Below are 16,336 nucleotides of genomic sequence, written 5' to 3' on the forward strand. Positions count from 1 at the left end.
GTGTGGACCAGGACTATTGGCTCTCTCTTCAACGAAATATGTAATTATAACAGTATGTTGTAGCGTGCAGCATGTTTGGTTAGGAGCTTTATTTGATACTTTTGTTTTTGATAACGCCTGTAGTATCCCGTAGGCTATACAGACTGAAAAGAACTTTGTTTTGTTAACATTGAAAATAATATTCACGAATAGAATGTAAACATGTATAAATGTGAAAATCTGTCCTTTTCTCTATTACAATTGCTTTACAGACAAGAACAAAGTACTATTTTTCAGGCGACATAGTAGTAAAATAAGCATAAGTGTGTCTTTTAGTGTGGCTTTTAGTGTGACTAACTATAATCGTGCTCAAATAAAATAAAAATTAAAAAAAAGATTTTTACGGTCTTACGAACACAGACACGTCTCTTCCCTAATAGATCTCGAATTACATTTTCCCAACAAAGATAACCCGTTCTTGTCTAAAACACCACCGTTCGGAGTTTGACAACGTTATTAAATAAAACCGTTAAGCAAAAGTCAGGAAGAACTCATTCAAGATCCCTTCAGCTGTCCACATATGATTCGCACGTTTCCTCAGCGCAATTCGAGACAAATGTTTCGACGCACGATAACATATTTCCAACACGTGCCCCTCATTACAGACAAAAATAAATGTGGTACTGAAAACGATAGAGCATTTTTCTTTGGATAAGGTCATATGAGGATAGGGGCAATAACACATTTACATTGCCTTCACGTTTACACTGTAAATAGTGTTTTGTGTTTATAAGCATGCTCTTGCATGCTTATTAAAATGTACCTCGTTTGGAAGAACAAAGAATATCTCCAGGAAGAAATACACGGGAAAACTTATATATATATATATATATATATATATATATATATATATATATATATATATATATATATATATATATATATACATATATATATATATAGTTTGACCAAAGCTAAAATTATGCATTAGTTATAAATAGACAACAAGACCGACTCTGTTCTCTGTAAACTTTTAATGCGAGTCCAGCATCTGCCGTGCAGTTGCACGGAGGAAAAAGGGAGCAGTACAAAACGACTTTTGAGTTTCTGTTTCTAAAAGTTTCATAGCACGTTTCAAAATCTAGGCAATTTCCTATGTTATATTATAAATGATCAAATACATTGAAGGAAAAAAAGAATAATTAGAGTATGCCAAAGGATGCTCTAGGTGTGTGCGCGCGTGCACGCGTCTGTCTGTGTGTCCGTGAGTCTGTCTGTTAGTCACTGTGATACAGTTTGGAATAGGTTAATGGCGTCTTGCACTGGAAGGAGGCTTGAAAGTTGCAGACAGACGCGAATGATATTCCAGAAAAACTCACGCATTTGGGTGAGAAAAGTAGGAAAATGCAAACGTGTTGGGAGGTCTAATCATGAATTTTCAGCACAAGCAAAGCAATACAATGTCAAGCGAACAAATACATTATAACATAATAGTTACCTTTGACAACACAAATCTCAACGCATTTTGAACAACAACATGTAAACAATATCTGAAATTACATAGAACGTCGACCTGCTTATTCAAGTATAAGATCTCTTCAAAGCCTCTTTTCACACAATGTAAAGGGCATGCCACTGAAAAGAAATCCATTAAACGTATTTACAATAAATTAGAATTGTAATCCAATTTCACACATAAAATAACTTTGAATTCTACTATCTAATTTTATAAATCACAGAAGAGAATAACTAAATCTATACAAGGCATGCGTTAATGTATGTAAACATTTATACACATAAACGCGACTGAATTTGTATTCAGCTGAGGTTATGCTCCATTTATTTATGGACGAATTATTTTGTTACTGACAAGCTAGCTACACATTTACACACATCCAGCAAATATAGTCTATAAGTTAATTCGTTCCTTCACTTCATAACTGGGGCAACATTGAAAATATACTGGGGTAAATGGCTGTACAATTTATACCTAAACGTTTTGCATCCTGCTTTTACACAACGTTTTGCTTGAGAACCATAACGCGGGAGATCTGGGTTATAACTGTGTCATGCAGACTACAAGTACTTCTATGCAGGATGTGCAGCACAGTTTCCCCTCATATCCTCCAGGGTGTGTTTTATATCCACGTCAAACTCATGAGGTAAAGCTGCGTAGGAATATGGATATCAAACTTGAACTCGGAAGAATTACATAAAGAATAAACAAAACAGAAACGTTAGTGCATTCGACCAAATAAGAGATTGCTATATGGATTTAAGCATAATCAAATTGATGCTAAGGAGGAGAGGACTTACGTTTTCCAGTATTAAGACCATAACAAGGCTAAAAAGTAAAAGGTAAAGTCAAAAGTAACAATTGGCTACCTGAATATTTGTTCAATAAATCGCACAAAAAATGTGCAATTCTTAAGAATAAGATTATTGTTGTTGTTGTTGTTGTTGTTGTTGTTGTTGTTGTTGTTGTTAATAATAATAATAATAATAATAATAATAATAATAATAATAATAATAACTATCCATTTCTCTAAGGGTGTAAGTTGTAAACACCCAATCACAAAAAAAACACTTCCTAGCAATAATATTAGGTCTAGGTAACTCTGAATTTATTTTAACAAACTTTATAACCGTATAAGTAGCTATGGATATATTTCCATGAATAGGGAATGATGGTAACACAATTAAAAACAAAAAAATGAGAAGGCATGTATTACATGATGTCATTGTATAATATGTTAATGTCTAGTGTTTTTGTCATGCGCTATGTAGCATAGTAAGAATACTTATGTTTAAGTACTCTGTTTATCTGCATCTCCGAAATGAGTTCTTTTTTAATGCAAAGTTAAACGTACGCTATAAAACACTTCTTGTATCACCCTCCATAGGTAAGCACTGTGTTGATATCACGGGGGAAAAGACTGGGAACCGAGCTGTTCCCCTTTATTCCTTGGACTGGTCCTTATTCATTTTCTTCATTTTCATCCTTCGGTTTTGGAACCAAATTTTCACTTGCCGCTCTGTCAAGTTCAGCAGACGAGCTACCTCGTGTCGCCGGTCCCGGGTGAGGTACATATTGAAGAGAAATTCCTTTTCGAGCTCTAAGGTTTGATATTTAGTGTAAGGACATCGCTTCTTCCGGGACGAGCGAGCATGTAACCAGTTGGCCGATGGATCGTCTGCAAATGACAACACAATCAGTGTTTAAAACAAAATATGCTGCTAAAGAGAGAATACGAGAACTCATCCAGTTCAAAACTACCGAAACATGTATATTTAAGTATATAACCTACGTATTGAAATTTGTCTTGGGAGTTCACAGCCAGCACTACTAAAATATCACATTATACCAAAACAGAGGGCCTACTTGGGAAAAAAAACAGACTGGATATGTCCATGTATTATTACAGTCTAGCATGAAATGCACACACGCGATTCCACAGAGGGCCTGGAAGCATTTCATGTTTACTAAAGATTCGTAATAGGTCACAGATAGCCTCGTGCCCTCACGGCAAGGTGTCAGGTCCCATCGGATTGGCCTTGGTGATTCCAAGAACACGACTGGTGTCACGAACCTGTGCAATGACACTGAACAAAGTATCATATAAGATACAATCTATGAATTTCAGATCTGCCGAGACGATCCAATTATGTCTTAGCCACCGTTTTGCCTCACCCCATAACATCTTAACCATACCGGAATGCGTTCCAAACCGCTGTCGCTTGTGACATTATAATATCTCCTTTTAGGGAGAAAGAATTGAGACGGAAGAGTTTCTCTAATGAGACGACTTATTCCTTTGTGGCTTTCTCGGGAATGCAGATGGGAGTTCAAAAATGTTTCCACTGAATTGCCTTTGGGATTAGATATTTGGAGACTGCGTCTCGTGCTACAGATATTCCCTGTTATCGGGGTTTAAAACACGTTGAATATTGATACCACCTGGGAATTTATGGCAGCGAAATTGGGACGGCGAGGTTAAAGGGCGACATGACCCATGCTAAAGAGATTCTCATTCTTCCCAAACACTGAATTCTTTTGTGCTATCCATCCCGCACAACCAGAGAACTTGTCTTGGCGTGACAAACTAGCATACGACGGGCACATAACTCGGTCTTAATGGTCATGACCACTGTCCGATGAACGTTAGTGTGTTGGGAATTCCTAACCAGCTTCCCTGGATTCAGTCATTCTTCTTTCACTCTTGTAAACTCTATCGTCTCACATTTCGAAACGCACAATCCAGTACTTCATAAGCTCTCTCGGATATCCTAAATCGTGCGGCGCAATTTTGTTTATTCCATCATAAGAAAAGGAATATTTCCCTATCAGGAATGATTAATTCAAGTGTCAATCAGTTAGGCCTCACGGCCTCGAGAGAAGTATGCGTTTAAAGGTGTGCAACGCACTACACTGTTATTTAGAAAATACATGATCTCCAACAATAAACAATAAGAAGGTTCACGATGTCTATTAGAGAAAGCAACAACACGCTGAAAGTTTACTGCCTCATTTATGGCAGTGTCTCTTGACAATACCGTTGTACTGTCTTAGTAGAAAATGGGGTTTTCATATTACGAATCATGATATTACATTCCCTTGCGTTTTGATTGCGTCGTATTTCATCTAGAACTTTTTGCACCGTGTGTCCCAGAGAGGCCACACACAACAATTAATGGGTATGTTGACTCTTCTTGTAACTTAATAAACTTGGGGGCAATAACTTTCTTTGCCTCTCGTGGCAGCGGCGAGCACAAAGTGGGGCATGTAATTCCCAACTTCATTGCTTTTTTCCTACAGTTTATACTGGAACGCAGCCCAGGGCAGCACAATAGGGATTTCTGTTGCACACCGTTCCATTCGTGTTTGTGTTGATCGAGCCTACTTCATGAATTAAAATCAATGTTCGTCCCACGTCAGTCCTCCTAAATCGAAAAGAACCGTTTGTCAAGATACATGCCTCACTCGGTTACGAATTAAAGTTAATTTTAGGCGTGTGGGATCTCAGTAGAACAGGGGACTATGTATTTCTCTCGATTGTCCCTCCTGTGGGAGAGCTACTATAAATAAGTGTCAGTATGGCACATCTTGAAGAATAAGCCCTGCTGTAACTATACTGTATACAATAGAGACGACTATGCTATGCCGTTGGTTCGGGGATAGAGAGCTGTCGTTTATTGACTGACTCAAGCCTATTCTCGCTTGTCTGTGGAGTGGTACCGAGATATCGCCTATCAAATCCCAAAGACTAGCATCCACACTCGACGGAGGTTGCTGATTAAATATATATTTTAGCGATCACAAAGTGCAGCATATAATCTTATTTTAAAAGTTCGAATGTTATGTTTACATCTTAGAGAAAAAAAAAAACCTGTTTCAATAAACTCCGATACTGTTTAGAATTTGAAGGAACAATATACTGGTGTGCAGGCTGCTTAAAGCTGAGGTGTGCTCAAGCGCGAATAACAGGCGTTGTCACACACAAAAACACACACATTCACATACACACATACAGACCGACACACTCACAATCCAAGACCCAAATGCGAGGAAGAATAGTGTCGCAGTTACGTACGTGGATTACATGTAACACAAAAGAAACAATGCCAGTGGATAGCGATTTTAAATCCAATGGCATGCAATAAATAATACAAGATTTGATATTAGCATAAAACTAGCTGTCGAACACTGCTGGCCATATGATCAAACTTGGCTGGGTGGAGGCAATGTGTCTCAGCTGCTTTGTTCGTATTTTATGACAGCATTAAAAGGTTTACAGACGGTTCACTTCCTCGTTTTATAACTTACTTTGATCTGGTCCTTCTTTGTCCTCGCTACCGTCGCAAATGTCCTTACTGTCTTCAAATCCAGAGCCGTGGCTGGAATTCATCTCCCGAGCAGAAGAGGATTCCAAAACATATTCATGTTGTCCTCCGAGTTTAGGGGGTTCCCCGAGGTGTCCCAGAAGTGGCTCCATCTTGACCTGGCTCTGGCCTGGCAGTGACTCCGCTCTCGGAGCACAGTCGAGCCATGTACGGAGGTACCGGGTGTCCGACGAAGGCACGGGCTGCGTTGGAATATAGGGATGGTAGACCGCTGGTAAGCCGTTGGACGCGTGGGGACTGAAAGGACTCCATGATGAACTAAACACAGGAGGCTTGGGCTGAAAGCTACACGAGGGGAATTCGGGATGCTCCCCGGTTCCCGGCTGCCTAGAACTGGAATACTGTACACTGGAAAATCGGGCAGCGCTCGGATCTTCCCCCTCATGACTTATGATGGAATCGACATAGTAGTTGCTTAGAGTTCCAGAAATGGACATTCTCGGACATTATACAACGTACGGTTCATTGAAGGGAAAACATGTACCAAAGAACTGGGCTTTCCCCCCCTTTCCACGACGCTGTCTCTAAGCGTTCGCCAACAAAGTAGAGCCGGGCTGCTATGTTGTGCGCTTCGAGCGAAATGATTGGTCAGTCTTTTTTCGCGAGGCTGATAAAGAGTCAATGGGGCGTAAATCAATCCGCCAAGGGGCTGCGCGGAGCTCTCCACCTCTTGCGCTATACATATTTTCCTCTCTAAATAAACTGTCTTGTTTATGTAATATGCAAAATGGGAGTGTGTCCATATATCCTAAGATATCTACAATCCGTCGGGGAAATACCCACTTAAATTTTGAAACGTTTTGACAATATGAATAAAAATGTATACTACAAAGAAGTGAGAAAACGGTGCTTTTTTTTCTTTCTGAAAGGGTGCAGATTTGAATGTTCAAGAGCATTCCTAATGCTAAACAGAGGTTTTGTATTATTAATCTCAACTTGCATACTGTAAATGTATCAAGAGGCAAAAGGCATTAAGGAGCCTAAACGAAGACAAAATAACAATTTTCTCAAGTTCATATACCTTTAACAAGAGCTTTCTCGGTCATAACATTTTTAGAAACAGTTTATAGTCTTTGCCTACGCTCTTTAACTAGACTAGTCTAATTCAGGGCGTGTGGAGATAATATTGAGTTTTATTGGGAAATTAACAGTATTTTTTCTTAACGAGTGTGTTAAACAGTACCAAGCGACAGTCCTCTTGTATTTATGGAAGAAACTACTTGAACTTTTTGGTTGTTTAATACCACAATAAAATACTACATCAGGAAGGTTTGATTTTTATAGACCTGATATACTGCCTGTGGCGAGGACCTTAAACTAGTCTGCCGCAGCATTCCATGCACGCGCTAGCGAGAAAACGTATGAACGGTTTAGACTCACGCACTTTATTATGACACATTTAAAGGCATTTTGTGAACGTCGTACATCGAATTGTACAAACACTGTAGTCAAGTATATCGTCAAACGTTTTCTGAATTAATTGGCTTATCAGAGCAAAGCTTTGGCCTCCACGGACAAATGACGACGAGCATATATACAGTATTACCTACACACACGTGCAGCTTTAATCAGGTATTTCCAGTTCTAAATATTTCTTGAAAGACCGCAGAATAAAGGTGAGCAAATAACTTGGCAACAGTAGGCGATTTATTTGCCCATGGTATACCTATTATTGAATGGATAATTTTCTGAATGTTTAACATTATACTAATTATGATTCTATTTAAAAACTGAACACAATTTTGGAATAACTTTGCAATTAGCGCTTTGCAATTTATACTGAGCTAAATTTATACACACACAGTAACAACCCACAAGCATGGCTAATTAATGAGAGAAAATACGAAGTACCTAAGGCCAAATGAATACCTCACTTTTTTAAATGTCTAATTAAATTTTAACCTAATCTTAAATTAAGTCTAGTAATTTGCACAATTGCACATTTACATTTTACTAATCTTAAAGGCATATAAGGTCCGAAGAAAACGAAAATATTGGAAGCCTGTGAAAGTGAATGATAATCAATATATTGGCTCTTTGTTGTGTATGAAACCTTGTATAAAGATAGTCAAATGCATAATAATTTTCCGTTAAGGTAAACAGATTTCCATTCTTAGAAATATGTGGATTATATATATGCCAACTATAGATTTACAGTAGAATAGTTCGATGATGACTCGAACCCTTGTAACATAACAAAACCAAATTGTCTCCCAAACAAATCTTTCCATTGAACGTCTTAAGTTGCATGCGAGCTCATGACTTCACTCCGACCCGTGTAGTTTTTTTATGCATCCTAACGTAAAGTTGCGTTTTAGTACGTTGCAGGGGATTTCTCTTGAACAGTAGGTTTGAAGCCTGGTGCAGCAACAGTGACGTGTTTAGATTTGTACGGGGTTTTTTTTAAATACATTTTTGTGATCACATATTCTTCCGCAGCGATCATTCCATTGTTCTGCATCTTTTTCATACATGTTAGAATGCATTGCTTCCGTGGGCCATTTTCTGCAACATGTTCACATCTATAAAGCCTTAACCACTACGAGAATATCATACCCTTGCTTCGCCGAGAAGCTGTCAACGATATGAAAGGGTGAAGTTTACAACGTAGCGATGTAAAATCTTTTGTACGACTCGTTAGAAGGGTTATCACTGCTCTACAGTAAAAGCAACAAGGCTAGTTTGTTTGTTTTTTGTCGGTTCGTTCGTTCATTATACTGTCCTACCTACTAATGTGCTTGCGTCACGTCTGGGACAACGGTAATAAGAACAGGCCAAATGTGTTTTATTTTATTATCAAACATGTCCACTATCCGTATGTGTAAAGATAAATGTAGTTAACAAAAGGCTGGGATGTTTAAGATTTGGTATTACTGAGAAGTTGCATGAATTATTCATCTTTGTGCAACACTGACTGTAGGTAGAAATTAGTGACCACAAATGTATGCCCTGCTTATTATGCCATTTTCAGTGGGAACACAGGAATATAATTACATAATATAAAACAACAACAGCAGACGCAACAACAATAATCACAATAATTTTAATAATGACCTGTGGAATCTGAACCCGATTGATTCGGGAAGGGAGGTAAAGTGAGTCAGCTTCCCTGATGGAGAAGTTGTTTCACAATTCCGTGCCTATTTAATTTTCTTAATGTTTACTTTTTTTTAAAAAAACTAACTAAGAGAAGAGACTAAAACTAACTAAGAGAAACATTGCGCAGGATCAGTTTAACTGTGACGAGATCTATAAGATTTCGCTAATCTATAAGAGCCGGTGAAAACAGACGCTTATTCGCATAAGCGAATGATAGACAAACCAGCACACGCTGATGAACGTGTTCTAGAGATGATAAAGATAAAGTGAAGAAGAATAAGAAGGATTAGTTCGTGCCTTATCAGTGGCAGACTGGATTCAGCGATTGAAATTATTGTTTTTATTTAATATGATTTATGCTGTTAATAGTCACAGAATTCAAAATGTTTTGTATAAAAGGCTTATTGAACTATGTGATATGAAAGTTCAACAGTTTGTCATATTTCAACTGACAATTAATTATATCATAGCTGGAAATATATAAGTTTATTGAAACTGCTGAACATATTCTGCTCGACATATTTTCGCCAACTCCCCAGCGAGGAGTAAAAATAACCCTGTGTGAATATGAAGAAAAGTCCAATCTCGTGTTTTAGGTGGTCAGATTTACAACTGCTGCTCGCTGAAACGCTCCCAATTCGTATTTTGCTTGCACATTAATTAATGATCGCAAAGGAAGGGACTAGAGACTCAACTCAATCCTTTGCGCGCAACAGCTTAGCTATATATAAAAATATAGCTTTGGAAAAGTCCATCACCAGAGAAAAGACTTGTAAATGTCATTCGTTATGCCAGTGCATTGATGTGTATCAACTGGAGTAATTCAGGCAGTTTCAGGTTCCTGTGTTATTAAACGTCGAGCCCCAACAACGTGAAACTACCTAAATCACAGACCAGCTTGACCTTCTCTGCGTTCAAAGTTGAAGCCCTGGACGCATGCCAGCAGACGGAGAGCGGCAATGAGCTGCCAACTCAGATTTCAGTGTAGAGAATCGCGTTATAAGTGAAGAGTCAAAGTAACATACATGAATTATATCGAAAAATGATTTTAAATATATGGGAGATGTTAAAAGGTACACATTGTCGTGTTTAATTTACGATGCCTAGATTATGAGCTATTGTTCAAAGCAGGTAAGCGGCATAAAGTAATTTAAGTTCACAAGCACATCCTGTCTTTTGACTACAACCGCCTAGCCTGGTAATAAAAATCGACTCTATGGCCCTCTGTTAAAACAAGGGGCTTGCCTAGCCAATGACGTTGGACATTATGGCCTCTAAACATGGCGGTTACCAAAAGCACAGACGACGTAGACTCTCACTCAGACAAAAGGAAAGCAGCTGTATTTTGTGTGCAGTATCCGCATATGTTTTGAATTATTTCTTCTTAACTCTCGAAACATTAAACGCGAACTCCACAGCAAAGAAAAAATGTAAAACATGCATAATAACAGAACGCATTTCAAATTTGATTCAAAAAGTAGCCTAACGTAAGGTATAACAGAAGATTGAAGACGATAATATCTCGGAGTGATATTGTACAACGTCATACTGTGCAAACCTAATAGATTCAACTCCAAATGCAGAACAAGATAAATCTCTTCATCCTGTCTAATATAGAAAAGGGTAGTGCACAACATAACATTAACGTTTCTGTTGGTCGACCATATTCATCAAATCATATAACATATTGCTTTGGGTTGTACAAGCAGAATTACTGGATCCTTAAACATAATGCTGTTTGCAACTTCACTTTTCAACTTCGACACACTTATGCCAAAAAAGTTATATTATGATCTCCATTTTATCAACAGCACTGGATCATGACAGTTTTCAGTTTAAGTGTAGATCAACTTCCTCTCTTTTCGGTTATCCGGTAGGCTAAACTCCATAAACAACTTGTAAGTACAGCAACGAACAGATATGTAAAGCATGAGTGTTAAATGTCATTACAGTTATCAGTCTTTTCAAAACCTGATAACGAAATATCCCTTACATTATTTAAAGTACACTTTGGTAAATCAGAATTAGAAAGCTGAACTATCTGGCCAGTTTATCAGTATCAACACAAAATTACAGACCAAATCCCTTGCAAACTCATATCCAAATCCATAAAGTGGCCTACTGACAACAACGATGTGGATACTATTTCGGAACGCCACGTTTTTAAAATTCCAGTTGCACTTGACTATAAAAACATACCACTTGACAAAGATAAATTGACTATAATGATCGTTCAGATTTGTAAAGCGTGTCTATTTGAATACAACTTATTTTTATTTCTTACAAAAGGGGGATACATTCTTTGTGCTACCTCCCCCCCCCCCCCATCCAAATTTTGTTGCTCTTGATGTCCATAATAAATAGGTTTTGATCATTTTGTTCCTCCTGTTCTACATTCTTAAACTGTAAACAATAGTCTTTGCTGAGTAAGTTAAAATAGCCAATTCTGAAAGAGGAAAAGGTGTAACCAATAAAGCGAACAATGCGAGTGCACTGAAAGCCAATATCAAATATTTAAGAACAAGCGTTCTTTTGGCCACACCGAGAAAAAGCTCTCATCATCGCGACTGCTTTACAATTTATCCGTCATTTCTAAGGTATTCCAACAAGTGTTAACAATATTCCATTAGAGGTGTTGTTATAATGGCCGCAATCTTAGTAGCATGTTCAATCGCCTTCACTAACAAATCATATGAGTTACTATGTCCTTCGTCCTATATTTCCCAGTTATTTTCTTTAGTTTCATCCTTTGATTTTTAAACCAGATTTTAACTTGGCGGTCACTAAGACTGACACTTCGTCTTATCTCCAGGCGGCGCTCTCGAGTCAGGTACATATTGAAAAAGAATTCTTTATCCAGTTCCAGGATTTGGTGTTTGGAGTAAGGGCATCGCTTCTTCCTCCCTGTCTTTGTCAATAACCAGGTCCCTTTAGCGTTCTCGGTGGTCAAGTCTTTAGCTGAAACAAGAGAATAAGCCAGTTTTTTATTCTTTCGAGAAGTGCAATATGCACCAGAAGGCAATTTGGCTGTAACAGACATTTTATGACAGTATAGTAAATTCATTAGCCTATCAGTATTGAACATATATGTGTGTGGCTGAGTCAGTGATTCTCATAATGCTAGAATGAAAAAAAAAAGATGAGTACAGTAGTTATTACTGAACAGAACCGTACAGACGATTACAGGTTAAATTAAAGGTACCCACAGAATCTTCGATAAGGGAGTCTTGAACTACACATGAACTCGAACTTTTATAAAACTTTTATAAAATAAGTATGATGTTTATTTACTACATTTAAAAACTCTCAAAACTCCCCCAAATAGCAAACTAACAGGTTTAACAGCATACCCGTTTTATATATCACTGCTGACTTGAAAACTAAACCAGATACACTGACAAAACAAGGATTTATTTCTGAATTTAAATAGCGTGGTTTAGTTTCAAAATATCACAATGATATAACTTTATATCTACCACTCGACTTTATCGTAATACATATTTTTGCCCTATAATAGAAAGAAAAACAGAACATGGGCCTTGAATAACTGTCATTGTCTTTAAAGCTAGCTAGCTCGAGGAGCAGGAAAGATTATGAAATAGTTATTTATTAGAATATTTATTTTTAAAACTGTAAGATTGAGTTAATCTAAGGAAGCAAATACATATTTTCCCCATAAATTTACAATCCCATGTCACATTTGTTAGTCTCTTGCTTTTTTTAAATAACATTAACAACGCATATATTTATGTAAGCACTACTTTCAAATCTGAACTCAGAAAAAAATGTGCTAAAGAAATTCTGCTCTTAAAGTGTGTAATTAAATTTAACTTAAATGAAATGAGAGGTTTTTCCTCAACTGTATCTAGATATTTTTATTATTCACAAAGGATTTCTAAAAATACATTTAGTTGACGTGATTTGCTAACATTTTTTGGTTTGGTGGTAAAGTTATCGCTTAAATTAAGTTTATCTTAATACCCACTTGACATGAAAATAGTAATCAAATCCAGAATAAGTAACGTCTTTTGATCAATCCTGTGTTGATTACAGTCTACTTCCTTCCCATTCTCGTGCCCTAAAGCAATAACACACCTGGCCCACTCGACTCCCAGTTGACAGTGGAGCCTTCCGCTGTTTTATGTCTCAGCAGCGTTATATAAAGGGCAATTTAGTCAGGCTGGGGTTGTCTCAAGCAGTAGGTTTTTAGTGGAGTTTCTTTTTTTTTTTTTTGCTCTAACAACCGTTACTTTTAGACTAACTTCAAAATCGTTTGTTAAATAGGAAACATTCACAATAAGACCGTTTTCAGTGCTGTTTACCCACCTCGCGTCTTGTCTGTAGGAGTTTTATCATCCTCTGGAAATTCTGTAAAACGTTTCTCTTGAGATAAGCAAGGCGTCTCTGTGCTGTCTGCGTTGCTTGGAGTGACATGTAACATTGTGGTGGGGATGGTGCTTCTATTGCCACTGTTTTCGCTCCGTTGAGTTGGACATTTTTTGTAGTCTAATGCAAACTTATGCCTAATAGGTTTGCTGACAAACTCCGAGCAAGGAAGCCGGGGTAGGTTCAGGTTGCACAACTGGTGGGAGTGTGGAGGCGATACGCGCGGCTGAGCGTCTGCAGTGCTGCGCGTCGTGAGCAGTTTGTGTCCGGGGTAACAGGAAGGTTCCGGATGAAAAGAGCCCGAAAGTGGAACCATGCCGTTCATGGAGCCAATCTCTGTCAGGACTCGACTGAAAGCTGGGACGTCTGGAGGCTGAAAAATGTGTCTATGCGAATCCAGGGTAAGATATATGTTGTCGTTTTGTCGACCTACGGCGCTAAAGGGACATGAACTGGCTTGTGGAACCCGATCTGAACTCAAATGCGACTCTTCCCAGGTACCTCCATGGTGAATTTGGTCCCGCGAAAGAGCCATAGCTTCCTAAACTGCTGACGGATGATGCTGTTTTATTGTCTGGAATCTCTGACATGATGGTCCAGTTATTCTGCAATTGACAGTCCGAATTAAGATAGAATTCTTGTTGTGCCACGTTAAAGGGTTCCTTTGGGTTTTTTCTAAAAGAGAGAGTTAACCAAGGTGGGCGCGAAAATGGACCTTTCAGAGCACGATGTTGCTATGGATTTTTGTTTTCTTCAAAAGGTGCAAGGGTCGCTACCGATTCGTTCTTCAGTCACAGGCGCTCAGAACCTTCCCCTTGCGCTGCGCGTAACCGCGACTGTGGTTCAGGGGCAAGCTCCTCCCCTTGCAGAAATGCTTCACCATCCAGGTTGCACTTTAATTGACTTTAATACAGTTACATGTTTTAAATATTTCATAAAGGTATCCTTAATCTATGCGCTTTCAAACCCTAACCCTGAATATTTATCCTAATTAAATTTTCTAACTCACAGAAACAGGCATAGCCTTACACCAGTTGCCAAATCAAAATATACATTAATCAGAATTTTGTGATAACAGTGCAGAAGCATAGACTTCAGTATTTTTCTGGCTTACACATTTGTTATTGCCCGACATAATGTAGCAGGAAGAGATACAATGCGATTTGTGTGGACGATGTTTACGATCATTAAAGAAAAGTACAGATACAGATTACTGCTGCTACTGCTACTACTACTACTACTACTACTACTACTACTACTACTTATTATTATTATTAGTAGTAGTAGTAGTAGTAGTACCCAAATTGCTAAATATAACATCAGTCTACATACCTGGCCTACGTCCTTACTCCGCAAAGTCTTTTTTAACTGACAAAATAAACATTTATCTTATGGTCAATGTATCAGTATTATCTGATAGTATTGTAAATATTATCTGTATTACTAGATATTGTTTGCTGAATTCCTGATTAGAAAACTACATGTCTTCTCAAAACAAATGTGATTTTTGATTTGTTGAGATAAAAGCCTAGTTTCAAATGATCTAGGCCATGAGTGTTTTCTGCTGACAAATGTCCAGTAAATAAAATTATTATATATTATTTCATGGCTACGTTTTCTAGAAATAAAACCAAATATTAATTTTAAAAAATACCTAGTTCTGGTACCTGCTCGATGGCAAACATTTTTACCTCTAGAGGTCGCTATACCATTAAAATCGCATAAACTAAGTCCATACTGAATGTACAGGGTCTGCGTTCATTCTCATCAAAACGCGAATAAAGTACCGGTATCTTCCGGTTCACATTTAAATTATTCAGTGTTTCTGTGCCAACCGACTGTCCAAACACATGCTGATATTTTATAAATTAGTTAACGTTGACATTTTCTCTGTATTATAATTACTCTTGTCTTCTGCAACATTTTTGCAGTCATCATCTTGTAGGTAAAATCAACAAAGATTAAATGACTTGGGTTTAGCTCTTCTTTTGAATTGAATTACAGAGGCCATGATGGTGAATACCAAGAGAATGCAACAGGATATTGCCAATAAATGAGATATTAACACGTATTTGCTAAACTCACATACAACTTGCATACGTTTAGACAAACTTCGGCTAAAATTTAAAAAAAAAAAAAAAAAAAAAAAAAACGCTATGGGTGCACCGGTGCACCGGTTTAAGCCTTTGCCACGAATTACTCAAACCTAAAAAATAAAGCCGTCTAACAGTTACATTCTAATCTTGATATTTCTTAGTTTAAATCAAACTGTCGTCACTCTAAAAGTTCGGAACATCCAGATTCTTGTGTGCTTCGCTATTTGCGTCTCCCAGCCTAAAGAAAAGCTTTGACGTTGACAACCCAAGACGCTGTGCAACGGATGTTTAGCTTTTGTCTGGCCAGCTGCAGTAAACCTAGCCAGAATGTGACCTATGGCGACTCTTGGACACCTTCTGTTTTATATAGAGAGAAAGCAAAATGAATTAAAATGGAGCCCTGTTTTTGCATTCTTTACATTCCAGTTTTTATTCCTTAACAGAACCCCAAGACCCACCCAAATGGCGAGACAATCCTTGGCCGAACTCATACAGGCTAACTGTAACCATGACAACTGAACCCTCCATTTGCTATAAAGTTTTACTGCCAGACACTAAACAGCATGTGCTTGGTGTGGACAGGAGACGAGATCAATGTTATTTAGGCTGTGTTCCTTTTTTCACTTGAGCCCTATGAGCTCAGTTCCTTTTGAAAGGACACGCCATCTTCTATGGGCTTTTGTATTTGCACGGGAAAGGAGCCTCGTGCATTTGATTTTGCTTACTATGCGCGCTCGTTTATGGGACTGCAGGATCTCATAAAATAAGGAACTCCAGATCCATGCATAGACGATGTCCTTGCATCTTATCTCCAAATAGCTACCGCATCTAATTATCCTCGTTTGAATTACACATCAGGCCTATGTGAATAATGT

General features: G+C 37.9%; 2 protein-coding genes across 2 annotated transcripts; both read right to left on the reverse strand.

Annotated features, from left to right (window-relative positions):
• Positions 1 to 994: 994 nt before the first annotated feature.
• On the reverse strand, positions 995 to 6,698 carry hoxb9a (homeobox B9a). Its single transcript, XM_026998038.3, has 2 exons — positions 5,804 to 6,698; positions 995 to 3,173 (listed from the first exon to the last, which is right to left on the reverse strand). The coding sequence occupies exons 1-2, from the start codon at positions 6,315 to 6,317 to the stop codon at positions 2,938 to 2,940; spliced, it is 750 nt and encodes a 249-aa protein (XP_026853839.1). The 5' UTR covers positions 6,318 to 6,698; the 3' UTR covers positions 995 to 2,937.
• A 2,207-nt stretch (positions 6,699 to 8,905) lies between these two features.
• On the reverse strand, positions 8,906 to 15,874 carry hoxb10a (homeobox B10a). The gene is made up of 2 exons (XM_026997825.3): positions 13,306 to 15,874; positions 8,906 to 11,937 (listed from the first exon to the last, which is right to left on the reverse strand). Exons 1-2 carry the CDS (start codon positions 13,898 to 13,900, stop codon positions 11,660 to 11,662), a joined length of 873 nt encoding a protein of 290 aa, XP_026853626.2. The 5' UTR covers positions 13,901 to 15,874; the 3' UTR covers positions 8,906 to 11,659.
• Positions 15,875 to 16,336: the final 462 nt, after the last annotated feature.

The sequence above is a fragment of the Electrophorus electricus genome, chromosome 3, assembly GCF_041902795.1.
Source record: "Electrophorus electricus isolate QZ-2024a chromosome 3, ASM4190279v1, whole genome shotgun sequence".
In the NCBI taxonomy this organism is placed as follows: Eukaryota; Metazoa; Chordata; class Actinopteri; order Gymnotiformes; family Gymnotidae; genus Electrophorus; species Electrophorus electricus.

What these genes read in the sequence shown, in the direction of transcription:
- hoxb9a (XM_026998038.3), bottom strand. Translation starts at nt 6,317, where the DNA reads ATGTCCATTTCTGGAACTCTAAGCAACTACTATGTCGATTCCATCATA. An exon ending in CAAAGAAGGACCAGATCAAA is followed by an intron (nt 3,174 to 5,803) that starts GTAAGTTATAAA and finishes TGTCATTTGCAG; the next exon opens with ACGATCCATCGGCCAACTGG.
- hoxb10a (XM_026997825.3), bottom strand. Translation starts at nt 13,900, where the DNA reads ATGGCTCTTTCGCGGGACCAAATTCACCATGGAGGTACCTGGGAAGAG. An exon ending in TCCTACAGACAAGACGCGAG is followed by an intron (nt 11,938 to 13,305) that starts GTGGGTAAACAG and finishes CTCTTGTTTCAG; the next exon opens with CTAAAGACTTGACCACCGAG.